At 42.0% G+C, this 27,161-nt stretch overlaps 1 protein-coding gene across 1 annotated transcript; it reads right to left on the bottom strand.

Annotated features, from left to right (window-relative positions):
* Window positions 1-9,278: 9,278 nt before the first annotated feature.
* LOC111720307 (carcinoembryonic antigen-related cell adhesion molecule 21-like) lies at window positions 9,279-13,867 on the bottom strand. Its single transcript, XM_031961665.1, has 3 exons — window positions 13,804-13,867; window positions 12,557-12,901; window positions 9,279-9,562 (listed from the first exon to the last, which is right to left on the bottom strand). The coding sequence occupies exons 1-3, from the start codon at window positions 13,865-13,867 to the stop codon at window positions 9,279-9,281; spliced, it is 693 nt and encodes a 230-aa protein (XP_031817525.1).
* Between the last annotated feature and the right edge of the window lie 13,294 nt (window positions 13,868-27,161).

Genomic DNA, 27,161 nt, shown 5'->3' with positions numbered 1-27,161 from the left:
AAATATGCATTCCCATACTAAGGGTACACTTTGCTAAGTATTACTGCTAGCACAGATACATCAGATGTAGCAGGATGACCCTACTTGATTGTGTGATTGGGTGAGTTACACAATCAAACCTCAAACAACTCAAAATACCAAGACCCTGAGTAAGCACTCTTTTGGTTTCATGGATAGAATACTGGTACTTTGTGTACAGAAGTCTAGTCTCCAGACCTGGTTCTGCCACTTACCAGTGTGACCTGTAAAGATGATTTTCAACATTCAACCATGGAAAACCTTGTGTTTCAATTTTTTTTCCTTCCCTTCCTGCAAGATTATGGATCCTACCAAAAGGGAGTACTGAGGCCATCTCAACCTTTGGTGCACAATAAAAACATTGCAGAAACACCCTTGTTGAGCAAGGTGCATTTAATTGTGATGGTGGAAACTAGTGTAGGCCCAGGGTCACAGCCAGTGGCTAAGTAAACAGGGATGCCTGAACAGGGCCTCTCACCTGTGAGCAAGCTACTGAATTGCTGGATTGCTTTTCCTCCCATTGGCAGATGCATGCATTCGCAAAGGCCACAAACTGCTTCTCTGAATGGTGATTGGAGATTGCCTCCTCTTCACATGCTGATCATGTTTGCAAAAATGTATATCAACAAGGCTGTATGGCATAATAAACTGGAGCTCTTTTCACACCCTTTGAGTCTCCTAATTCATTCATTGTGCCTCTGAGATCAAAGGACTCATATGCCATGAGCTCTTAAAAGACAGCCTCAACAACTGGCTCTTGGGAACAAGGACAGGAACCTGGAAGGGTGCCAGAGCAACCACTTTGTGGTCAAGCATTGTCATGTGGTCAAGACAACCTCTAAGAGGACTCCAGAGGGAGAACCTGCCAAACTGCACTGTTTCTGGACCAGGCAGAGTGTTAAGTCACCTAATAGAGCAGAAAATAGGCACCCTACTTCCTTCAGACAGGGAAGCATATGTCACGACTATATGTAAATGTATAAAAGAGCAGGGGTGCACACTTCAATTAGGAAACATTTCTGGATATTGCTTATAAAGTTTCTCCATGGTTACCTGAGGAGGGCTGTTATAATTGTGAGAGATGGATTGTTTTTGGTGAACAGCTCACCGCTTGTGATAAGCAATGCCCAGGAGAAATACAAAAAAATACATATATATAATCTCATTAAACAAAGTCTGAAATCAGAACTAGAAAAGGAGGTCAAGAAATTTACAGTCAGAGCACAGACATACATATCTCTTAGTAGTATATGTCCCTCTCCGGAGCCTGCTCAGGATGATTTTGAATGGCATCCCCCCTTCCATCATCTTCAACCCCACCTTATTTTTATGTCTATCTAGACCCACAGCATTTCAAAGGCTTTCCTAATGTAAAAAATGAAATAAGAACTGAGGAAAAGCAGGATCAGAACTATAAAACAAAGACTGCAGCGCCACTTAGAGGACAAAAAGAAAAAGGTAATCAATTATATTTTTTAGCTTTACTTCAAAAAGTTTTGCAACAGACTAGATATCAAGGAAAGAACACAAATGGGTGGGAAGAATTATATCTTGTTATAGAGGAGAATGACCCTTTTAGCCCAAAGCAGAGAAGACAAGACATGAACCACTTCACTTTAAAGTTCTAACCTAGCTTAAGGACTCAGTTCATAAATATGGGCACATAGCACCTTTTGTTATGTTACAACTTGAAACAATATCATGAAAAATTTTGTCCCTCAATGATTGGAAAGCACTCACATAGGCAGTATGACTCTAGGTCAGGCAGTGTTCTGGATGAAAGAATTTTTAGAAGAGACTTGATTGCCACTCAGGTTGCTCCAGGAGCAAACATGAACTTATATTTTGAGCAACTTAGTGCCAGGAGTAGCAAACAGTAAGGAGGCTTTGATGTCACTGAACTGATAAATTGGCCAAAAGTTGGAAAGACAGGAACCATTTTTCCTTTTATAATTGATGGCTTACATATTAACTTATGAGGCAGGGATATATTACTTCAATTAGGGATGAAAATCACCATAGATTTTTTAGGAGGAATTATTGCTGCTGTGGCTTCCCTGCTCCAAAAATACAAGAACAATTAGAATTAGGACATATTGAGAAAAGAAATAGCCCATGGAACTCCCCTATATTTGTAATAAAGAAAAAATCTAGTAAATGGAGAATGTTAACAAATTTGAAAAGATGAAACTTTTTATCAAAAAGATTAAAAGGGGGAATTGCAAGGATATGGATCCTAGCAAGAGGGAGTACTGAGACCACCTTGACCTTTGGTGCACAATAAGTTTTCTGCCACCTTGCAGAAACGCCCTGGTTGAACAAAGTGCATTGATTTGTGATGGTGGGAATGGGTGTAACTTGAGGGTTATAGCCAGTGGCTCCATGAGCAGGGATGCTTGAACAGGGCCTCTCACCTCTGAGTGAGCTACTGAATTGCTGGATTGGCTCTCCTCCCATTGGCAGATGCCATGCATATGCAAAACCCTCGAGCTGCTTCTCTGAATGGTGATTGGAGATTGCACGTGCTGATCATCCTTGTAAAAATGTATATCAACAAGGCTATACAGCATAATAAACTGGAGCTCTTTTCACACACTATGAGTATCCTGCCTCATTCATCTCTACTCTGAGATCAAAGGGTATATATGCCATGAGCTCTTACAAGACAGTCACAACATCTTCCCCTCATCCTTCCCACCAAGATAACAAATAATCCAATATATGTTAAACGTGTATGAATTGGCACTTCTTACTAGAACCAAGCTCTTCATACTTCTGGAAGAAATATCTGAGCCTAATTTCTATTCTCAGGATATCTTCCTGCTGTTTTCTTTGAGTATTTAATATTGTGTTTTTTAAGGAAATCGGGAAGGGCTCATCTCAGTGAGCTGATGATTTTCAGTGTGCCAAAAGCAGCCTTATGCAGAAAAAACCCTGATCACCACCATGCTTGTCTGAGTTTTAGAAGCTCTTGCCACAGATTTGGAACTTTGCAACTCTACTATAGACTTGTCCTTAGCTGGAATTTTAATAGACTGCTGGTGATTCCAGCCAATGTCAGCTGCAAAGTTCTGCAGGTTCAGAATTAGAGGCTTCCCCTTGTTCCAAGTTTTTTGCCCTGGTTCCTCAACTTCAGATCTCAGACTAAGTAGGGGATGAAACTCCAGCTCCTTGTCAGCTAGAGATCCTTGGGCCCACAGCTCCTGGGACTTCTTGGCACTGGTCCCTTCCTCAGACACCACTGCTTCTATGCCCTAGTTCTGCACACAAACTGAAGACTGCAATTGTTCCCTGTAGAGTTCCAGGCTTATCTCTGCTAGATCCTTGACCATAACTTCACCAAGCCCATAGCCCAGGAGCCCCATTTAGTCTATATTCTTCTTGTCACTTTCATAAGCCATGTGCTCAGCCTTTGGACTCTGTAATTACACTTAGACTTGGGCAGGAAAAATAATCAACATGTACAATGCAGTGACCAAGCTGAGGATGGGAGAAGGGAGCAAGTATTAATGAAGTGCCTACTATGTGCCTGGAGTATATGGTACTATACAAATGATATTTATCATCATCATCATCATTATTAATTATCATTATCATTATCATTGCCAGAAACTGCATCAAACACTTTACAAATAATATTTTATTTTAATCCTTATAAAAACCCTGGCAGGTAGGTGCCATTATCCTTCCCACTTAAGCCCTCTAAAAACTGAGGCAGAGAAAAGTTAAGTAATTTGCCCAGGATAAAGCATCTAGCAAATGTCTAAAGCTAGATTGAATTCAGGTCTTCCTGATTTCGGAACCTATCCAGTGTGATTTCTGGCTGCCTCTCACTAACCACCTCATTCTAATCTCAAAGTCCATAATACAGGATTCGTGAATTTATTTTAAAAATTATGTTGATATCTATGTTTTAATAGGACTTTTCATTTTGAATTCCTAAGCATTTTATTTTTTGGATTAAAAGAAGAGGTCCCTGGGATCCAGCAGCTTGACTGCTTCAGGGCTTTTTGGCACAAAAGATGGAAGTATCTCTGCTCCCATTATTCTGTTCCCTAGTTACTCTCCTAATTTACAGAGCTCCTTCCAAAGTTTCTAGAAAGTACTGAGTCCTCACTTTATGATTCTGGCCCCTGTTGCAGTTCCATATGCTGACATTTACCTCTTTTAAAGCTTCAGTTTTCCCATTTGTAAAATGAGGCTGCTGGACTAGCTTCCTTCTAGGTCCCTTTAGTCTTTATGTTTAGGATACCCTCCAGGATCCTCACATTCTATTTTACAAAGGAGAAAATGGAGGCTCCAAGAGAAGATGCATTGGTTCATTGTGATCTCTCCTCTTCCAGCCCCTGAGTGATTTGGCTCTTTGCATAATGATGAGTCTTTCTCACACCAGGTAATTAAAGGCTCAGAGCTGGCAGAGATTAGCATCCTGGATCTCCTTCTGGAAGGGTCTTCCCCAACATCTAATGTAGCCTCTTATTGTCTTGATTGTAGAGGACTAGAAGGTAGGAGTCCATTTCGGGTTTTGAAACTTACAGTAACTTGGCTCACTAATTTCCCTTCCAATAAATGATAGCAGAGACAGACCTACTTAATACACTGATAAAGATCCTTGCTACTGAAGCAAAATGCAAACTCTGTTATGTAACAGATCAAAAACACATCTTTGAATATAGAACAGGAAAAGCTGTCCTCAATGGAGCCCAAAGGCATTTGGGAGAAATGTCCTTGAAGACATTGTTATGATAATTTTGCTCTCTTGTGTATCACAACTATTTACAATTCTGTTGGCCAAAATCTGGGCCTAATCATTTGCATCTCAGTGGGGTTGGGTGAATACAAGAGTAGTAAAGAGTGTGCTATGTATTGTCTCTATAAGCATTACAATCCTGTGTATAGATTTGTTTCTCTGACCAATAAATTCAAAGATTTCATAAGGAATTCTTCCGCCTGGCCCCTGTTTGCACACTCTTTATCACTGCTAGAGCAGGACTTCAATGCTTGATAAGAAAAATTAGAAGTTCCCAGGGGACTGTGCTATTTATACAAGGTCTACAGGAAAATAAACAGAGACCTGATGTCTGAACCAAGGCATCTTGGCTCTGAAGCTATGCATATACTGAATTGTGCCTGGATGATGCTCTCTCCCAAAAAACACAGAAGTTGTTGGCACTGAGCTCAGAGCCACTTTCATTTGGGTAGCTCCTTATTTTTATGCCTTAATGCATGGATGGTCAGTTCTTATAAAAGTACCACACACAGATGAGAATATATATGCTAAAATATATATGTATGTATATATGTATATATTTTCTTTATTTATTCATTGATCACCAGAGATTATCAGCTTTTCTTTGAAGTATTTAGATATTATGCAATTTAGTGTAAATTCATTGTACAATAATTCACTCTATGGTACCTTTCAGCACAATTCAGTTTCCCTGTTTATTATTTTTTTTAAATCAACACCATTTTTACATGATCATCATCAAGATGATCACTACTGTGCGTCGATTTTAACTGACTCATAATAGATTTTTCTCTAGATCCATAATTTTAACTCTGAATCTTTACATTTAAAATGTCTTCCTTATAGGTTACATATTGTTTGGTTTTTGCTTTCTAATCTACTCCTTTGCTTTATGTAATCCAATGCTTTATGTAAATTACTGTGATTCCTTGGTATTTGAACACATTCTTTTTGTCTTTCTCTTCTGGTTCTAGTAATATTCTCCAGTTTTTTTGTTTTTTTTTTTGAGAATTCTTCCTTTCTTTCTTTCTCCTCTTCCTCTTCCTTGTTCATATTAAGGCTTTGTTTTTAATATTTTCTGTCTACTCATGGTTTCATTAATTTGTGTTTGGTTTATTCTAATTTTCAGGGAGTTTGTTATTTGAGTAACTTTATAACCTCTTATGCTACTAAGTGTCAATTCTTTTTAATCTTTTTTCCCTTATGGTACTGAACCAAGAGTCAAGAAGGCCTGAATTTCAACTAGCCTCCCATCTGTGTGATCTTAGCAAGTTGCTTAGCCTCTGCTTGCCTCCGTTACCTCATTTGTAAAATTTGTAAAATTGACCTTCCAGGGTTCTTGTGAGGATTAAATGACAGAATACACATAAGATGCTTTGTAAATCTAAAATTTCTATGTGCTTTACAAGAGAACTGTTCGGTTCTGCACACATATATTGTATCTAGAATATACTGTAACATATTTAACATGTATAAGACTGCTTGTGATCGAGGGGCGGGGGTGAAGGAAGGGAAGGGAAAAGTCGGAACTGAAGTGAGCACAAGGGATAATGTTGTAAAAAATTACCCAGGCATATGGTCTGTCAATAAAAAGTTAAAAAAAAATTTCTATGTGCTTCTATATGATAATTTTAAACCCTTAAAAAACTATTATTATTTCTTCTAGTAATTTCAATTGACCTTCAATTCAAGCTCCTTTTTTTTTTTTTTTCATTTGAGACTTTGTAGATTTTTGAAGTAACTTTTCTTCTGAGTTTTATTTTGGGTGATCCTGTCTTAATGACAGCTTTTCCCCCCATGATAGTATATTTTGTTTGTTCAATATTCTAGTCTTCTTTCTTCAATTGGTACTTTTTCATTGAACATAAGGAGTGGCTCAGGATGGTGCCCTGCTAACTTTCAGTGTGCCCAAAGCAAGCTTATCTGGACTGAATTCTGATCCCTGCCTTTCTTGTCTGAGTTTTATGAGCTTTTGCTTTACATTTAAGTCTAAGCAATACTACTCCAGACTTGTCTCTAATTGGGGTTCAGTATACTTCTGCTGACCACAGCTCTTGTCAGCTAGCAAGGCTCTGTTGATGTAGAATTACAAGCCTCCCCTTGTTCTGGTTACTCAACTGCAAGTCTCAGACCCAAATAGATGTTTAAACTCCAGGTCTTTGTTCACTATGAAGCCTAAATTTGGTCGACAGCTTCTCCCATCCCTAGGCACAGGTTCCCTCTTCAGCACTGATTCTATGACCTAGTTTTGGGCTCATAACTCCAAGCTGTCTCTTGGCCCCTCTTGCTGCTCCTTGCCCAGCACCAGGCTCATGTTTCTTGCATCCTTGAAGATTTCTTCCCCAATACACAGCCTAGAGGTCTCATTTAGTCTTAATTAGTCCATATGACTGGATTTGGACCACTGAAATGGACTGGAAAAATGACTCACTGGGTTTTTTCTTTAATCATTTGAGACTTTTGTTAGAATGGCTGTGATGGAGAACTACTTCTTTATCTTCTTCCTTCTTCTCCCTTGTCTGATCTCTCAATGACAAAGCATTTACAAAAGCATTTGTATAATGACTCCTGCCCACTAACAGCTCTGTTTCCTTTATTTTCATCCCAGTAATTGAAATTGAGGGATTGAAAAGGAACTTTATGTTCTCCAGATTTTTACACATTTGGGTTGTTTTTACAAAGTCACAAATGAACTAGAGATGTGACAATGGTCACATTAAATAAAACTCTCACCTTTGAGTGCTGATGAATAACATATCAACCAGAAATGTTTAATCATCTTTTCTTCTCTGCTAATTAAGCTTCAGGAACTCCTGATTAAGTACTATGTTCTAGAGGGCTGCAGAGAGTGGAGCAACTGTGGGTAAAGTATAAAACTCTTCAGCCCAGAGGGAACCTGCTGACAATGTCTGGTTTGGCGCCCCTCCTCCCTTTGGTGCTCTCACTTGAGTAGTCAGGGAGATTGTGATCACCTGTGTTCTACTTGAAACAAGGAATACTTACAGTAAAGAGAGGCATTTACATATCAATAGTAGGGTGCTTCTAGTTAATACACATGCAGTATGTTGTGGTGATATAATAGTTCTATAGTTGGCACATGCTCAGTGTGTTATAGTAATGTAATCACACTAAGGTATATGAAGGCTGAGAGGACTTGAAATGAAGGAACTCAATCTTTCACCATCCTTGTGGGTCTCCTGCCTCCCTCACTCCTCCAGTAAGACCAAGGACTCGGACTGGTCCCAAGATCCTCCAACGAGCTAGTTCAGATGGTATATTTTTGCATCCAAGCTTGGGGGTTATAGAAAGCGTAATACATTTTGACATCCCAATTTGGAGACTCTAGAAAGCCCACTACACTAGATAACATTTGGTGGTCTTAGCCTAGCATTCAAAACTTTTCACAAAATGGCAGCAGACCTCTCTAATATTCTTCTGGCCATGTATTATCTGCTCAGGTTGCATTGTTCTACATTTGCCACTCAGACACACACTGTACAGTCCCACCTCTGAACCTTTACTCAGAGTATTTCTCCATGGAAATAGAATATTCTCCCCTTTGATTTGTTGAACTCCTCCATATCCTTTAAAACACAAATCACAAATCAAGTGATAGTTCTTTTAGGAAACCTGACTTGATTTTTGACCTCCTCCCTGTCTCCCCCAGCTGGGATGGTCTTTCCCTTCTGAGCTCTCCTACAACATTTTATTTTATAGCCATAGTCTTATTATGCATATCATGTAGTATTGTGTATCAGTTACCTGTCTTTGGGATCTGGTCCTTCTAATAGGTTCCTGAAGGTTCCTGAAATTGGTATTGGAGTCTTAGATAAACCTAGTAATTCCCTCTATGCTTAGCACAGTGTTCTGCAGAAAGTTTGCAGCTAAATTTGTATTGAATGCTGAATGAACCTGCATTTTCTAATACAAATTAGAGATTGGTCTCCATTTTTATCAAGATCAAAATCGCAATAAATGAACTGACATTCATTGCCAGGCTGAGCACATTCTGTGGAATCATGTTTCTTTAAATAGCCTCTGCCAATTCATTGTAAAAACCTGCCTTCCTTAATAAGTCTGAGCACCTGCCCCTGTCCCCGACCTTTGACCAACCTCCAAAACTTTTTCTATGAGGGAAGGGAGAAAACACTTACCAAGAACCTTGATTGTGATGTCCCTAGAGACTGACAGGTTGGTCATCATGTTCTTTGCCAAACATGTATATTTTCCTGAATCTTTCCAAATTACATTTTGGATCAAGTAGATGTTAGTAGTCATGTTAGAATTCACAGTGCCATTGACTTGCCATATATACTGGGCAGGTGGGTAAGAGTCAACATGACATGCTAAGATCAGGAGGTCTTTGCATTTGACCTCAATATCTCCTTTCTCAGGGTTTGGAATAATCTTGATGTAGTCTGGTCCATCTGTGTAGAGGAGAGAAGAGAAGACAAGAGATGAGATGGGAGTCACTGCTGGGGAAAGGACTAGAGAGGGAGGATACTCAGAGTCACTCACAGTTCACAGTCAGGGGAATGAGGTCACTTCTGCTGGAACTGATTGGATTCCGGATTTCACATTGATAGAACCTAGCATCCTCCCTCTTCACAGACAGGATGGTGAGGATCTGGTTATTCACGGACAGCTTCATCTTTTCATTGAGAATCAGGGGCTTTTCATCGAAGAACCACAGAATGTCCATTCCTGCCTGTTCTGTGACACATGTGAAGGCCAAAGTGCCATTCTCTATGATGTTGGTTCTGTTGGCCGTGAGGTTAGGTTTGCTTGTTCTTTCTATAGAGACAAAGAGAGCTGTGTGAGTGATTGGCTTGTGTCTTCACCAGGTCATGTCTTCATGACAAAAACCACCCAAACCCCAAGCATTTGCATGATAGACATACAGGGGTGGTCCATGAACAGGAGATGCCTCCTGGTTCAGGGGAAGGAAGGTGAGGAGGAAGTCCAGGGGAGGGAGTGCTGGGTCCTGAGTTATCCCCTCCCTAAGACAGGTTTTGGGACATGCATAATCTAATGACTAAGTTGGAAATGGGATAGGGAAGAACATTGATGAAGTGCCTGCTATAGGCCTGGCATGTGGTATTGCTATATAAATGTTATTATCCTCATTATTATGATTATTGTTATTGGCCAGCACTCTGTGAAATGCTGTATTATCTAATTTCATCCTCTCAACAATCTTGGGAAGTAGGGGCCATTAGTCTTTCCAGGTTACAGTTTAGCTAACTGAAGCAAAAAGAGATTAAGTGACTTGTCCAGCTAGTGAAGTGACTGAGACCAGGTTTGAACTCTAGTTCTGAATCCCGTCCCAGTGCCTTCCCTATCCACTGAGGTTTTTTCCTTCTCAAAAATCATCTCATTCTATTCTGGGGATTTTTAAGGTGGGATCTTTAAAAAAATGTTTTTAAACTATTAAAGTAGAACAATTTCCTTTGATGTCCTATGGCTTTTATTTTCTGGATTTTAAAGCATCCTTGTGAGAATGGATCCCTGGAATCCACTAGCTGACTGTCCCAGGGCTCTCTGCCACAAAAGGAGACACATTCCTGCTCCCTATTCCAGCCCCTGAGCTCTTTCCCTTGTTGCTCAGAGTTGCTTATGTGCATTTCTCAGACCAGGCTCCTGAATGTTCAGAGCTGCAGACATCCGAGGCTCCTGGATCTTTATTTAGAAGGGCCTTCCCCACATCTAATGCACTCTCTTATTTCCTTGATAAGAAAATTGGAGGGCGCAGGAGCTAGGCTCCCTCAGGTGACCAGTACATCATATAGACCCCAGAACTTTCCACAACCTGGTTGTCTTTTTGTGGATGCTCTCCAGTGTATCAATATCCTTTGGAAACTGTGAAATCTAGACCCAAATACAGAACTCCACATCCCATTGGATAGTCCAGAAGGACTGTTATTTCCTTATTCTTTGAAGTGAAAATACTATAATTGCTTCAGGACTTTTTGTTGTCTTATCACTCCACTGACTCAAGTATTAACTTCTTGGTCCGCTCACACTCCACTGGTCTTCTTCAGAAGAAATGCTGCCTCACCATTGGATTCTGGGTTTCTGTAATGATCTCATCTTCCATGGGAGTTTGGTCTTTTTTTAGGCAACCTAACCTTGTATTCAAAAATCAGGTAGAGTGTCTGCCCCCAATCTTCCCTTCTCTGAGTCAACCATCCTTAGGTTTAAGTGTTCTTCCTTCAGTTTGGTGATCAGTAATTTCCCCATATGGACCCATGCTCACTTATGCTTTGGACTTTTTGGACCCACGGGCAGGACCTGACTGATTCTGAATAATCTCCTCCATCTGGAACTGCTTCCTAGGCTTCTCGTGTCTACTCCACATTCCTGTTTATGTTTCCTCAACAGGACTCATGCACCTTGAACGATTGATTTCTTTGCCTGCCATGCCCCATACCCAGGCCAGTTCCTTTGGATGCAGTAGGTGCCTAAGCAATGCCTGAGAATCACCAGATGGAGGACTCCTAGCTCCTTTCTCATGCAGTATTCTCTGCTCCCCAGTTCAGGGACAGAAAAACAGCCAGCCAGTCCTGACTCCTGTCCTCACCTGTAGCCACTGAAGGCATCCTGCCACACACACAAGCTTCCGGGTCAACTCCCAGCACTGCCCACCCTGGAAGCAAGTGCCAAGGGGCCTGTGCTGACCCTTCTCCCAGTCAAGCTTCCCTGTCAAATGGGCAGCTGGTCCCTGCTTGAAGATGGACTGTTATGCAGACATCCCTCCCTCCTGAGGTGACCCTGCAGGTAGGAGGCCGCCAGGATGTACAGGAGACAGAATGTTGGGATGTGAGAAATCGAATCCTGCCTTAGTTATGACCAGCTCTGGGCACGTCACTCACTCTCTGTTTCTTTTCCTCACTTACAAACACAGCACCTCCATCCCAGGGTCCTTGTGAGAATCAGATGAAATATGATGCCCAGTGCCCCTCAACACCTTCTGGCTCCACATAATGACAGCCCTTGTTAGCCTATTTCCCAGCAGGAAAACTCTCCTTGTCGGGAACGATGTCCTTCCTTGGAGCTCCAAATGACCTCTTGGTTCCCCCTGGGCCCTGAATTGGTTTTCTCCTCATGTGGATGGGGTTCAGGGGAGCTGGAATCCTCTGTCTCCACCTGACCCTTCCCAGAACCCTGGAGCCTCTGATCTTGCCTATTTCTCAAGGAAATGGAGGTGACACAGGGGTCCTTCCTCTGGGGTCTGGCTCCCAGCTCTGGAAGTCTCAGAAGACAGAAGGTTCTGGGCACCAAGGCCGTTGGGCGTCTGGCTCTTGGGCTGTGCGTAGTGTGGATGTGAGCTCTCCTGGGCCCAGCAGTACCCAGACTCAGCAATGCTCCCCCCAGACCCAGCAATGCTCCCTCCATCCCCAGTAGATTTTTAACTGTCTTAGGGAAGGTGAACTTCAGAGTCAAATTGACTGGCTCAAGCACAACTGAAAAGGGCTAGACATCCCTCCAAGCCCTCAAGGCTCTTCTTAGTTTCAGAGTATGGTCTGGGAAAGCTGGCAGGAAGCAGGAAGTTACCCCCAATAATAACACTTAGAGCCTCAGAAGCTGGGGACCTCTCTCCTCTCCAGTGGTCCCAGTGACCTATGATCATACTGATCTGGGTTGGAGGGGCTCTTGCCTCTTTGGCCTTAATTATGGGGGGGGGGAATCATGCTCTGCATTCTCCCTGCTCCCTTAGGGGAGCTTCTCACCCCAGACTGAGGGAGGGAATAGGAGTGAGACATGGCCCAGGGGAAGGGCAGCACTTACCATACACTGCTAAATGTCCTTGTGCAACTATGGAGCATTTAGAATTAACAATGACTACAATGTAGTCATCAGAATCACTGAGGGTGAGGTCAGGGATCAGCAGGGAGCCATTGGGGAACACCTTCTTCCAGATATCTCCAGGATCCTGCTCTCTATTTTCAACTGTGTAGACAGCGATCTCGTTGGGATCTGTTATTGTTTTTCTGAACCAAGTATAGGAGACAGCCCGGCCTGAGTAGTCCTGGATATCCAAGGTGACATTGCGGTTCACTTCCCCATAGAGAGGGTTTGACACAACAGAGATTTGAGCAGACGTCGGTTGGATCCAGCAGCTGAGGATGGAGGCTGAAAGGGAAGGAAGGAGGCAGAGGTCAGCAGGATCCCACTGCCCTCCTGAGAGACCAAGGCCACTGAGCTGTCCCTGACATAAGGGTGGGGGCTGCTCAGCCTGCCTTGGGGGCTGCTGGGGGCTCAGTGGGGGTGTTTGCAGGGAATCCTGGGCCTCCACATCACGTAAAGGCCCCAGCCTCTGCAGAGAATTGGAGCCTTTGGTATGTGACACATTTTCAGCTTCCTCCCCGGGCTTGATTCAGAACAGATCTGCCAGTGTGTCCGGCAAGGCAATGGAGGCAGAAATGAAGCAACAAAGTGTTGTGGCTGAGGACAAAAACCAGACTTTAGAGATTCCTGAACCCAGTGCTCTCAATTTACAAACAAGGAAACTGAGGTCCAGGTAAGGTGAGACATCTGACTGATACGAAATAGGAAAAGGCAAAGGCAATACTTGAACCCAGATCTGCTGGCCCCAAACCCAGGAAGCTCCTTTTCACTAAACCCTGGGTGCATTTTAAGGCTGATACTTTTAAGGTCTCACTGAGAGGAAGGTGGTATTCCAGGTAAACCCAAGTTAAGAATCTAGGGGTCCTGACCATGGTCATGCAGCCAGTACACATCAGAGCTGGGATCCACACCCAGGTCTCCTCTGACTGTAAAGCTTCCCTTCCCCACTGCTCAGTTCCAGCACTGGACATTGACCTGAGTGTCAGGATGTGGATGGATAGCTTTGAGCTGCTGTTACTTCCTCTGCCCCTGATTAGGGAAGATTCCCTGGTCAAGTCTACTTAGACCATGTCTAGGATAGAACCCTAGGACTGGTCCGCTTCCCTCTGGTCCCCGTCTCCATCTGGGTCAGAATTCCACCAGCTGCCTCTGCCCTCCCCCAGGCTCCTGAAGAGCTGGTGTCTCACCTGTAAGCAGGAGCCCCCTCCAGGGGCTGACTGCCCTGTGCTGAGGTTCTGAGGGACTCTCCATGGGGCTGGGCTGTGGCTGTGTCACCCCGTCTCCTTCCCAGGAATCTCTCTGCTTTCCTGAGCTGTGTCTTCCCTGTACAGGCTCAAGGGCAGACCCTGGAGGTGTCCCTGCTGCTGTCTAGGCTAAGGCTGTCCCTGGGGCAACCCAGAGATGGGTCTCTTGGTCTCCTCCTTCTCTGGAAGACTGAGGTCTCTCTTCAGAGCTGTAGTTCTTCTATCTGCCTGGATCACAAGGGCCCACAGGGCAGGGACTTAGCTTCTCACTTTCTCCTCCTCCTCCCTCCTGCTCTTTCTTCCCCTCCCAGCTACTGTGGTTTCCTGCCTCTCCTGGGGAGCCCTCCCCTGAACAGATCCCCCCCACTGTCCACGGAGAAATGCTTCTGTCCCCCAGGGGAACAAGACTCACTAAGAATTACCTACTGTCCAGTAGAACTGATACCTGACCCCAGTTCCTTTATTTTCCTCATCAGTAGACAGTGTTTAGACCCCAAAAGATGCACAGAGAATGGAGGCAGAGCCACTGAATGTGCTTGGGGCCTTTAGGACTTCTGGGTCTTGTCTCTCCTCCCCTCCCCTGTCAAGGCAGGTAACAGGGCCTGGCCCTTCCTCAGGTGGTTTACGGTGGCTTCTGGGAGGATCTAACAAGGCTGGGAGTGGGAATAGGGAATCATGCAGACTACAGTTTCTTCCCCCCTGGTGGGAGCAGATTGGGACCATCTTCTTCCTGCACCCTTTCAGGACTCCCAGCAATCCTTCCCACTCTTTAGTTGAGAGAAGACTGGGTCTGGGCCCAAGTAGAAGTGAATTCAATCTTGCCTCAGACACTTTGTAGCTTTATGACCTTGGGCCAATTCAACTATCTGCCTCTGTTTCTTCAACTGTGCAGTGGGAAGGATAATACTAGTACCCATGTCCCAGGCTTGTGAGGAGGCTCAAAGGAAACAATATATACCATTGGATTATTTGTCATCTAGAGGAGGGGTTGGGGAAGGGAGGGAAAAATTGGAACACAAGGTTTTGCAAGGGCTAATGTTGAATAATTGTCCATGCATATGTTTTGAAACATAAAAAGTTATATAGATATATATAGAATACCTATATCTATATCTATATCTATCTATCTATATATCTATATATATCTATATATATCTATATATATATATATATCATTCAGCACAATGAAGGAGGACCATTAGCCATCCTTTGGCAGGAGGGAATGGCGAGGGCATAAGAATTTGAGCCAAGATGGCTCTGGATGGAGCTGAATGGGAAGGATGGAAAGAAGGGAGGTCTAAGAACTCAAGAGGCCTTTGATTAGCTTGGTCAATATTACTGTGTAAACACCTGCTATGTTTCAGATCATGTGCTAAGAACTGGGGAAACAAAGAAAGGTAAAGGTCCCTGTCTCATAATAGAGGTGACAATATGGACAGGATTCTACAAGTAAGACCAATTGAGGACAAATTAGAAAACCTCTCAGAGGGAAGGCGCCAACATTAAGGAGGGAGGGGAGGGGAGATTTCAAGAAAGTTGTGGGTGAAGAATACTTGCTATAGACCCAATTTGGCAGTCTCCCTCAAATCTTAAGGCTAGACATTGTAGGAACTCTATCCTAGGGCATGGAGGGCAGAATCTTCAACATTTCCCACTTTGTGGCTTGTAGTCTAAGAAGGGAAGAAAGACTCATTTTTAAAAAAAACCATTTTGCTAAAGACAATGAAGACAATGTTGTGATTATGCAAGATGAGCCCAGATTTCCCAGTATGGAAGAGGAGTGGGTGAGTGACTAGCTCCTACTCACACAGGAAAGGAGTGAGGACCAGATAGGAAGTTTCAGTACATTAAGCCAAGGGCTGTGGATCTATGAGGTCTGGGGGACAGGAAGAGGAAATGTATGTCAAGGGGCCAGATATAATGGCATCCCTTCTGCCCCTAAAGATAAGGTCAAATCACAAGATCATTGCTTTGTGGACTCTTGCTACAGTCTCACCCCAAGTGAAGATCTTTAGAAATTTCAACTTTATTACATCAAACCAGAAAACCAAGTTATGATGTCAAAACCCCAAGATTATATTTCCCCTATCAAAGATCTGCTCCTAATGTAGATCTTTGCTAACTGTTTTTAGAGTGCTAAATCCCTTTTAGGTTTAGCCCACCACTTAATGATTAGTCTGCTAAACTTCTCTATTCATTTTAGTTCATCAGTCAGTGGCTTAATTCCAACTCTTGGCATCTTTCCTTTAACAGTGTCTTCCTCCTGGTTGATTGTGAGTTCCCCTAGGAAACTTGTGTTTCCCCTTGTTAATGGCTAAAATCCCTTTCCTTGCTAAAGATGATCATGGATTTAGCCTGCTCTTAGCTGTGTAATAAAATCTTTATCCTTTGATTTATTGATAAATTCTTTTGGGATGACTTGTGACAGGACCCCATATTGCTAATATATGTTTGGGAGGTCTCACCTTGTCACCTGGTCATTCATCATTCTAGTGACCTGGTACAGGAAGAGTCTTACTCTATCTGATAATCTCAACAGTGTCTCATAAAACTTGATAACCTGGAGTCCCAAAGGAAATGCCCTCCTAGGAAATGTTTCCTATTGAACTGGATGTCAAAGAAGCTGTCAGTCATGTGTAAAATTGGGGTCCTAAGAACAATGTAACATGGGGTGGAGGAAGTCCTTAATAAATTCTCATTGTTTTGTGATGGGACAGTTATAACAATAAATGTGATGACCGCATTTAGCACCCAGAGTATATTAGAATCAGCTGAAGTCAGAATAAGGGAGAATGCTTGATCTTTATTCTTTGCGGAGGTGAAGGGGAATATTGTGGTGTTTTTCTTATTTTATAATATATAATTGTTCTCTCTGGGAGCAGGTTTCTTGGGGAGGTTTTCTGGAGGCAGCCTTAGTTTCAGTTGAAAGTAAAATAATGACCCCAAATGCAGCCAGGTGTTAAACATTCAGATCTTTTATTGCTTCCGCCAAAATAGCCTGGTTAGTTTTCTTAGAGGCCTATCTCTCTGCTTGTTTCCAAGAGCTCCCTCCAAATGTCTCCAAATCCAAAGGTTTGTCCTTCAGCCTCCAGCCAGCACAAAGGTGGAAAATGGAATGAATCTCTTGTCTCCTTGCCTGGGGCTGGGCAGCTTTCTGGAGAGCCTTTCAGACCAGCCTTGGTCTCAGTGGGGGAAGTGCAGGAGGCCAGCCACCATTCCAAATATCTCCAGCCAGCACTAAGATGAAAGTTGGAATGAATCTGTCTTGCCTCCAAGAGAGGGCTTCTCGCTCTCCCAGAGTGCTCTGTGTCTGTCCCAGAGTGCTCTGTGTCTGTCCTAGAATGCTTCTGTGTCTGTCCCAGAGTGCTCTCTGGCCCTAAGAGCTTCTTGCTTATATGAGCTCTCTAAAGGTGTGAACACAAGCATTGTTTCTATCAGTTCTACTTAGTACCTTGTTTCAAGTTCTGGCCCATAACATCTCGTAAGATCAGATCAAGCATACTGAACCATGCTAAATTAGATAATTATTATCTCTATCAGTTCTAATGACAACAGCTTGCAAGGATTCTAACAGAATATGGCTATAAAGGTGAGAGCAGTGGTTGACACAAATCCAGCCTGCAGTGCCTCTGCCTCTCTCACTCTACCCACCTCCTATACAACACATCCAATTTGCACTGAGAGTGGGCGGGGCCATTTTTTCTCCAAGCATATATTAATAGAGTATTGTCCAATTACTAATTAGCCTCAAGTGCTCTGACTGGACCTCAGTACATTTGCTCAGCTTCAGCCCATTACAAATAAATCTGATCTTCTTTCTTTTTTTAATTAAAGTCTTTTTTTTTCAAAGCATACACATTGATAATTTTCAATATTCATTCTTGCAAAATGTTGTATTACAAATGTTTTTCCCTTCCTTTCCACCCTCCCCTACTCTAGACACCGAGTAATCCAATATATGCTAAATATATGCAATTCTTCTATACATATTTCCACAATTATCATGCTGCACAAGAAAAATAAGATCAAAAGGGGGAAAATGAGAAAGAAAACAAAATGCAAGCAAACAACAACAAAAAGAGTGAAAGTACTATGTTGTGAGCTACACTCAGTTCCCACAGTTCTCTGTCTGTTTGTAGATGGCTTTCTTCATCACAAGACCTTTGGAACTGGCCTGAATTATCTCATTGTTGAAGAGAGCCAAGTCTATCAAAACGGATCATCATGTAATCTTGATGTTGCCACGTATAATGATCTCCTGGTTCTGCTCATTTCCCTCAGCATCAGTTCATGTAAGTCTCTCCAGCCCTCTCTGAAATCATCCTGCTGAATGTGATCTTTCAATACTTCATGGATTCATAACTTCCTTAATGTGGAAAATCCCTCCACTGATAGAACTTTCCAGTCCTCTCTGTATTTCTTATCAAACAGTCTGAGTATTGCTGTGACTAGGATATCCCATTATACTTATGCTAAGCACCTCTGATTTAGCTCCCTGTTCCTCACACAACACTGTTTCTCCAGCCATGATCTGAGCCTTTCCACATTGTTAGATCCTTCTGAGCTCAGCTTTGCTGTCTGCAGTAACCATCTAGGTCCCTGGACCAACTCCATGGATTCATAGAGGATATCATCTACCTGTGAGGACATCACAGGTGGTAGGGAGGTTATGGATGGCTTCAGCTCTGACCATATCCTCGTGAACTTCTGTGTCCAATCATGGGCTCCACATCTTAAAGAAAGAGTGAGATCTTCTCCGGAGGACGTGACCAGAATGGGAGGGGATGTGAAATTATGTCATCAAAGTGAATTGTTGAAATAACTGAGGAAAGCTTTCTGGAGAGCATGGTCACAATCTGCAAATATCTGAAGGATTGTCTTGGGGCAGAGAAAACCAGGCTGGTTCTTTTTGAGCCCAGAAGGGAAACCTATGCTCACAATTCTAGGAAATTCCTGTGACTTCAGCTCAGCATGAACTTTCCAACAATCAGCTCTGCAGTTTGGATTGCCTTGTTTTGTGAAGTGACTTCAATACTCCATCCCTGGGAGTATTCAAGCAGAACCTGGATATATATTGCAGTGGGGAGGCACATTCAGCTAGGACTCGGTTCCCTCTCTAATTGTATGTATCTCTAGGTTTTTTGTGTCTCTGTGCTATTCCCCCCATGGTGTGTGAAAGAACATGTCAGGTGCTCGTTCGCTTTTTTTGAGTCTTTCTGGGAAAGGGATGTAGCATCAGTGTGCAAAGGCCCGGCTCCTTTTGCACAATCAGTTTCTATAAAAATCAAGCTTGGAAATGAGTCCTCCTTCAGATGACCTGGGAGACTTGGCCTCTCTAGGAAAGGGCTGGATGACCAAGTTCTGAACACTGATCATGGGCATTGGAGACCTAGGTTAGTGTTCTCTTTTTTAATCATTTTATGTCTTTAGACTCATTCTTTATTCCCTCGGGGACTCAGTTCCCTTGTGAGTAAAATGAACACATTGTACTAAAATGACTTTTCAGATCATCTGTTAAGACCCCTAACTACTCCCCCTTGTCTCTGAATAAATAAGAATTACCAATATTTACAGAGTATTCTAAGGTTTGTAAAGGGTTTCCACAGATAACATCTCACTGGGTCCTCAGCAATCCTGTGAAGTAGGTATTGTTAACCCCTTCACCCCCTTTTACAAATGAGAAAATTGGGACCAGGAGAGGTTATCTCGCCTTTCTAGGGTCATCCAGATAATAAGTGTTTTAGGAGAGTTTTGAACCCAACTTTTCTTAACTCCAAGTGTGGTGCTTTAGCTATTCTTCCATACTATCTCATTAACAACGATCCAAATGTGACATTCAAGACTTCCTACAATCTGGTACCAGATTATCTTTCCTGCCTCATTTCCTCCTATGCTCCACCCTCCCCCTTTAAGCCCTGGTCAAGGTGGGTTACTCTATCTGACCCTTTATATCCTTCTCCATATCCTTTCTATGCTTCCTGAAACACAAGCAGATTCTCCCATCTCAGCTTTTAACCTATTCCCAATGCCTGGAGTAAGGGCTGCTACTTGGGGAAGTGGATAGAGTCTTGAGCCTGAAGTCTTAAGATTCATCTTTGTGAGTTCTGATCTGGTCTTAGACAATTCTTAATTGTATGACCCTGTGCAAATCATTTAACCCTGCTCAAATCAATTTCCTTATCTGCAAAATGCCTGAAGTGGCCAATAATTCAAATGTCTTTGCTTAGAAAATCCCAAAACAAGGACAAGAAGAGCCAGACAGGACTGGTAAAGTGAATGCACAATAGCAATGTCTGCTTTTTAATCCCCTCTTTGTCTGTTGGAATCTCACTCAGTTTTAAAGCCTGAATCAAATGTCCTTCTCTTCAGGAAATCTCCCCCAGGTGCTCTAAGTTTATTTTGATAACCATTTCAATACAATTGGCTTTTTTGGTAATCCTACATATTTTGTTTAATGCTCTTAAACACCATTTTCAGATGGGTTTCATATGTTCTTTCAATCTGACAAACTACAGGGTTTGAGACAGCAAGAGATTTAGCCCTTCGTCTTCCCATCATCCTTTGAAACAGCATATCTGTTCCAATGCATTTTTGTAATCATTAGTGATTTGGAGTATTTTTTCATATAGCTATTGATAGTTTGAATTTATTGTTTAAAAAAATTTCTGGCCATATTCTTTGGAGGTGAACTGATAAGGCTTTCTCCTTATTCCTCTTGTTCCACACATACCAACTACCAATGTTAGGTTTAATGGGATGAAAATAACGCCAAGTAGCTTAGTTAACGATTTTAGAATTTTCCTAAGTAACAGCCAAATAGTCTTAAGTATAATTTCTAATTTCTTAAATAAGTTTCCTTCTTGTTTAGGGAAAAAACAAGACAATTCTTAGAATGGAAGTAGAACAGATATTTAAATTGACCTAACTTTAGTTAATGAGATTCCCTAAATTCTAAATGAATGTTCCAGACAAACTGAATTGCCATTTGGTTATTTTCCAATTCACACACATCATTTCTCTTTTGGGAGCCAAAAACATGGTTAAGGTGCCAATTTTTATTGACAATCTTCAGAAGTCTGTCTCTAGATAACTCAAAAGCAGGCTTTTTGTTTATCAGAGTTTTTAAAGTAGTAGCAAATTGCTTTTGGGTTTTCCTAATTTTCCCAAACTCTGTTTGGGATATTCTGTTAACACTATCAGTGCAAAGAGTTTACAATTTACATATCCCTTTAGTGGGCTTTGATTAGAGCTCCTTTAAAACTGCTTTTAGTATTATATCTGAAATAAAAATTTCACTGAACTGAATATAATTTCTTTCTCTCCCTCTTATCCCTTCACCCCTGTATTCCTGCTGCAGTCAGGGAATGAGGCAAGAAGGAAGAAAGAGATTCTGTTTCCTCTATGCCTTTTCCTCCTAATCCTAGAGAGGCCTTAATTTAGTTGCATTTCCAAATTACTTTATGTTACACCTCTTATGGACTACTCTAACCTGGTAGCTCCTCTTTGAGCTACTCTTAATGCCTGTTTGTCAATGGCACCGCTAGGCCACACTTACCTGTCTTTGGGCACCAACTTGGATCCCACAGAGACAGACCACCAGGAAGCAGGGGTGAAGCAAAAAAGAACTGTATTCTTAGATAGCATATATTTATACCCCCTTGAGGATCCAGGGGAAGGGGAAGGTCCTCTAGGAACCAGGACGAGCAGGTCATAAAGGGATTGACCTGAGAAGAAAGAGGGAGGCATGCTAGGCTTTGAGAGAGCTAAAGAGGGAGATGTCATACCTGGGGTCACACACTGCCTCCTGGGGCTATGCCCCACCTCAACGTAAGACTAGCTTGTGTCTCGGTACCTCTCATCCCTCAGTCCTCTCATATGCCTTGAATTGCATTCCTTGCTTCTAGAGGCTTTTTAACCTTTACACTTTATTTACACACACACACACACACACACACACATATACACACAAACTATGCAAAGAGAAATCATTTATCTCAACATTGACTTTGTACATTGGTCACATCTAAAAACTCATATAAAGTTATCAAATATGAAGCAATTATATACAATATAGCAGTTTTATATTGCTTTGTTTTATGCTAAGCACTTTTGTAATCAGGTGTGATCTTCATAGCAACCATTACTATTTGTCTTTACAAATCATAAAACTGGGCAGAGATAAAATAATTTGCCATAAATTACCTAGCTAATAAATTTCTGTAACTGGAACAGAGAATAGTTGGCTTGCCAAATACAGATGACTAGCTTTTTCAGCTCACACTGCCATGCTGGATGGTGCCAGGGGCATTCAGATTCTTTCCAGGCAGTTGCTGGACTGAATCTGCTGAAGGCTGAGGTGACTGGTGCTAGGATCTCCCTTTGATGATAGTTTCAGCTGCTAGAGCTTAGGGAATGCTGACCATGGAGCCTGACCCCTATTCCATCCCCATTATCCCAAGCTGGGCTGGGGAGATGTTTGGGCAAGGTCGTTTGGGGTTCCATGGCCGTTGCTGTTTCTGCTTTTTCAACAGGTGAGGCAAAAATTGAGTTTCCCTATAGTTCCTTAGCATTTTCTTTACTTAATCTGATCTGAGATGAGAAGAGTTAGCAAACAGGGATTTGGATATATCAATCTTCTTAGCAATCCCCACAACTGTGATATACTCAGGACTCTGGGGAGTGGAATGGAGAGGGTCTCTTATACCTTCTGGGTGTTGTACTACCTGCTACTTGCCCCATCCCTCCACTTACCCAAGCATTCTGTCTAAGCAGAAGACAACGTCCTTGTGCTCTCTGATCAGAGCACCCCGTTCTGTACCCCCATTATTGGAACAACCCTGCTCTCAAAAAGGTTATAAGTACTGATGTCTGCTTCTGTATCTTTTTGTGGGCCAAAATTATTAACTCTTCCTTGATTAAGTTCTTACAGGAATTGCAAGAGACACGAAGCAAACTCTAGAAAATAGTCTGTGATACCTGTTCCTCCATTCTGTCCACTTCTTTTAACCTAAGGACAAAGTTCTTGCCCCAAAATTCATATCTTTGAGGCTTGAGTCCACTTGGAAGGGATCCCAAACTGTTATCCTGACCACACCAACTGCAGTTAAAGTGGACTCCATCTTTATGTGGCTATACTACAGACAACTGAAACTCGAAACATTCAGCAAATGGCAGAATCTAGACCCGATCCCCTCAAATCAAATCTTTCTCATGTTTCTTCTGAGTACTCTTGTCTCTTTTGATTCTATGCTTTAAAAGAAAGAATACTTGGACTGTAAAGAATGGAAACCAAACATTTTGGACCTTCTGGGCAGAGGAAAGCAGGTGAAACCAAGGGTCTCAAAGACAGTCAATTCATGAAACCCAATCCTCTAATAGTGGTGGGTGCAACTCTGCCTCCAATGCAAGAGCCATGCAAACAAATAGGGGTAACTATCCATGTCCTGGCTTCTTTACAGGGGATGCTACCTGCTTTGACCCGTCCCAATATTATTACTCCTTTTTTTTTTTTTTTGAGTTCAAGTCCTGATTTTATTTTATTTTTTTATTTAATAGCCTTTTATTTACAGGATATATGCATGGGTAACTTTACAGCATTAACAATTGCCAAACCTCTTGTTCCAATTTTTCACCTCTTACTCCCCCACCCCCTCCCCTAGATGGCAGGATGACCAGTAGATGTTAAATACATTAAAATATAAATTAGATACACAATAAGTCTACATGACCAAAACGTTATTTTGCTGTACAAAAAGAATCAGACTCTGAAATATTGTACAATTAGCTTGTGAAGGAAATCAAAAATGCAGGTGTGCATAAATATAGGGATTGGGAATTCAATGTAATGGTTTTTAATCATCTCCCAGAGTTCTTTTTCTGGGCATAGCTGGTTCAGTTCATTCCAATATTATTACTCCTAAGTTGTGCTTCCACTTCTTATGGCCTGGGTCTCTTGGGACCCCCAGAAAAGAGCCCATCAATTACTGTTGATCAGTTGTTATTATCCCCAAAATGGCAGTCCCCCATAAACTGTGAGGTTGGCTCCTGCAATTCTCTTTACATAACTGTCAAAGTTCCTTCGAGGCTTTTTTGTAGGACCCTTCATACATGGAGCCTCAGACATGCTGATCCAGACACTATTTGTCATAGCTAGGATCTAAGAGTCCTCCTAAAGAACTCTAAAGAAGCCCCTGGACTGTCCTACTTCCCCATCGGCCCCTTATCTGGACCAGCACTGCCTGCCCCTCTGGCCACCTCCCTTGGTTCCTGTCCTTCATTTATCTGGAACCCCCAAATCTTTACTATTCTCTTCCCCTCCAATCATATCTGTCCTTAGCTTACTCTGTTATTCATTGTGATGTAAATATATCCAGGCTGGATCTTGGGACTTTTACTTCTTGCTCTGATCTTTCCTACAGAACCCTATCTGTTTTCCCATATGACATGATTCATCCAGTCCTGCATTAATTCAGTTAAGCTCCTTCTCATACAAAATCCCAGATATCGACCTTCACAGGATCCTTCCCAGATCCTGATGATCAGTAGTTTGACTTTCTCCTATGAGAAGTGGGGATTGTGTACTAGCTCCTGCTTGCCCTATCCCCCCACTTACCTGAGTATTTTATCTAAGCAGAATGCCATGTCCTTGTGCACTGGGGTCAGAGCACCCCATCCTGTACCCCTGTTCTCTGAACTCCCCAGCTCTTAATAAACTACTGATGTCTGCTTCTCTATTTTCCTCCTTACACTATTAACGACCCTCTAGCTTGTGATCTTAGCCTTTATAAACTCTTGCCTCCCACTATTCTGGGCTCTTGATTTGGCTATGCCCTTTGTAGCCATCAGCAAATAAATTCCACTTGAAATTTTACCGAGTCTCACTTGCTATTTTTCTTAGTACCACAAGGGGTGCTTTCCCAAAGGAATAGAAAGGGATTTTGGACAAGATAGGAGTCAAGGAAGGGTTAGCAAAAAGGTGCTATTTACCATTAGTTTTTTCTTTTTCTTTTCTTTCACAATGGGGTAGTTTCCCAGTATTATTCCCAATGTTTAAGGATTTTCTCTTGCAATTTAAAAATGACAAATTATCAGACTGCTCAATCATTGCTCTAAAAATTTGACAATTTGCTATGATGTTATTTTATTTTTCATTAGCTAACTTTATTTCTGTAGTCCTCAGTTTGGCCAGAGCTGAGGTCCTTTCCCCCTTTTTAAAGTGGGAATCAAGGATGTTAAGAAATCTTCCCAGAATTCAACTACAGCATACAAGTTTTTGTTGTTGTTGGCAGCATTTAAAGTTTTTCCAGGTAACAGAATCTAGCTCACAGAACAAACAGGACACAAACATTTTGCAAAGACACAGAAACAGACAAAAATGACATGAAAGAGGACTGACCCATCTTTGGCAAAACCCACAGAATTTTTTTTTTTTTTTTTTGCCAAAAGCCATCCTGTAGCACCTTGTCTCCTCTGCATCCCAAAGAAGGCAGAAAGGTGGCAAAGATTCCTTAGGAACTTTGCCTACAATTTCAAGAATTTCCAATTCTAATTCAAGGAAAATTGGAGCTCATGAAGACCCAGATAAGACTTTTCCTAGTTGCTTTGTGTTCTAGCTATAGGATTGAGGGTGAAAAAAATCTGTGGCTTATCTTGACAAGGAGGGAATTAAGCTAGGGGAGGCCAGGCTCTCCCCATACCAGGCCACAAATTGTTGAGGTTGGGAAGGGACCCCAAAAGATTGGGAGTCGCAGACCAGTGTTGCAACGTGTCTCAAAAAATCTTGCTGGCTTGAACCCATATCCAATTCAAGGGGCCACCTTTATTGTAATTGTAATGTCAATTGAAGCGAGCTAAGTTCTAAAAGAATTTAGCAAAGAATCAGGAGCAAAGAGACAAATTTATGGAGTTCATGAAACTGATATGCTAATTTTATGAGCCAGAGATAGAACTGAGGAGTGGTTTCAGGAATTTGGTTATCACTGACCAGATTATGTATCTGATGATCAGAATTGTTAGTAGGAATTTTCTATGGCCAGGAGACTTTAGAATTATTGGCAGATTGTTAAAACAATGACACTTGAGAGCAGCTAGGTGGTGCAGTGGATAGAATATCAGTCGTGAAGTCAGGAGGACCTGAGTTCAAATCTGATCTCAGACACTTAACACTTTCTAGCTGTGTGATCCTGGGCAAGTCACTTAACTCCAATTGCCTCAGCAAAACAAAACAAAACAAAAAAACAATAACACTCTAAGGTCAGGGGATCTCAGGATCACTAATATATGTTTCTTAAGGTTTAAGGGAAGAAATATAATATTCCTTGGTCAAAAGATTTTTACATTCATTGACAGACAGATTGTTAGAACAATAGCCCTCTAAGGTCAAGAGGAGCTCAGAATCACTGATTCTAAAGCCAGAAGTTTAGAATCATTGACAGATCATTAGGACAGAAACACTCTAAGTTCAGGGGATCTTAAAATTAGGTATACTTCCCCGACAAGCTATACTCCATCACAAAATTCCTTGTTCCATGGGAACTCAGCAGTCCAAGACCATGAATTCTTTGATGCTGAGAATCACAGCATCTTAGGACCATGCAGATGTAATGGATATTCTATTCCCCCACATTCAGCAGAAATATGCATGAAAGTTTCCAAAATGATATTTATGTGAACAAAAGGAATAAAGAAGACAGGAAAATATGGTGATGTTCAAAATATTGGAGCACTTGATGAACAACGGTCCCTATATGATCCCAAACTCATCCCGCAGGCTGCCTTGCTTTTTGACAGTTACATAGGTCTGGTTCCTTTCATTCCTCTTGATCCTTTCTGGGACATCTGAGGGCCCCTGCCTCCCTAGAAACCTCCCCTTTCCCCAAATCCAGTCTTTCTGTCTTTCCCATTTGTTTTTTCTCATGGACTTCAATGTTTCTGCTTTCTTTCTTGGGAGATGCCTCTGAACCCTTCTTCATGAATGGTGATCCCTACACCATTCATATAGGTGTCCCAACATCCCTAGGTTTCTTCCTAGGCTTCAGGTTTCCTCAAGGGATCAATCTTGTCATAAACATCCACTTTTGTGATATCCAATGTCTAAAAATAGAGAGTAGAGATGTCACTGGAATCCCAGAATGGAGACTGGGAATAGGAGGACCCTGCCCTCTATAAACCATGTCTCCACTTCCTTCCATCCTGGCCCCAGTCCTGTTCTCTGTCCCATCAGCAAGAACTTCATTCTTAGCCACCATTTTGACCTCTCCCTTGGTCTCTGAGAGAGTTCTGGCCTCTCCTTGATCACATAC

The sequence above is a fragment of the Sarcophilus harrisii genome, chromosome 3, assembly GCF_902635505.1.
Source record: "Sarcophilus harrisii chromosome 3, mSarHar1.11, whole genome shotgun sequence".
Taxonomy (NCBI): Eukaryota; Metazoa; Chordata; class Mammalia; order Dasyuromorphia; family Dasyuridae; genus Sarcophilus; species Sarcophilus harrisii.
This window is presented reverse-complemented; position numbering and strand designations above follow the sequence as displayed.

Coding starts and splice junctions, on each gene's coding strand:
- LOC111720307 (XM_031961665.1), bottom strand. CDS start 13,867: ATGGAGAGTCCCTCAGAACCTCAGCACAGGGCAGTCAGCCCCTGGAGG. Junction 12,902..13,803: donor GAGGGGGCTCCTGCTTACAG/GTGAGACACCAG, acceptor CTTCCCTTTCAG/CCTCCATCCTCAGCTGCTGG. Junction 9,563..12,556: donor AGGACATTTAGCAGTGTATG/GTAAGTGCTGCC, acceptor TTGTCTCTATAG/AAAGAACAAGCAAACCTAAC.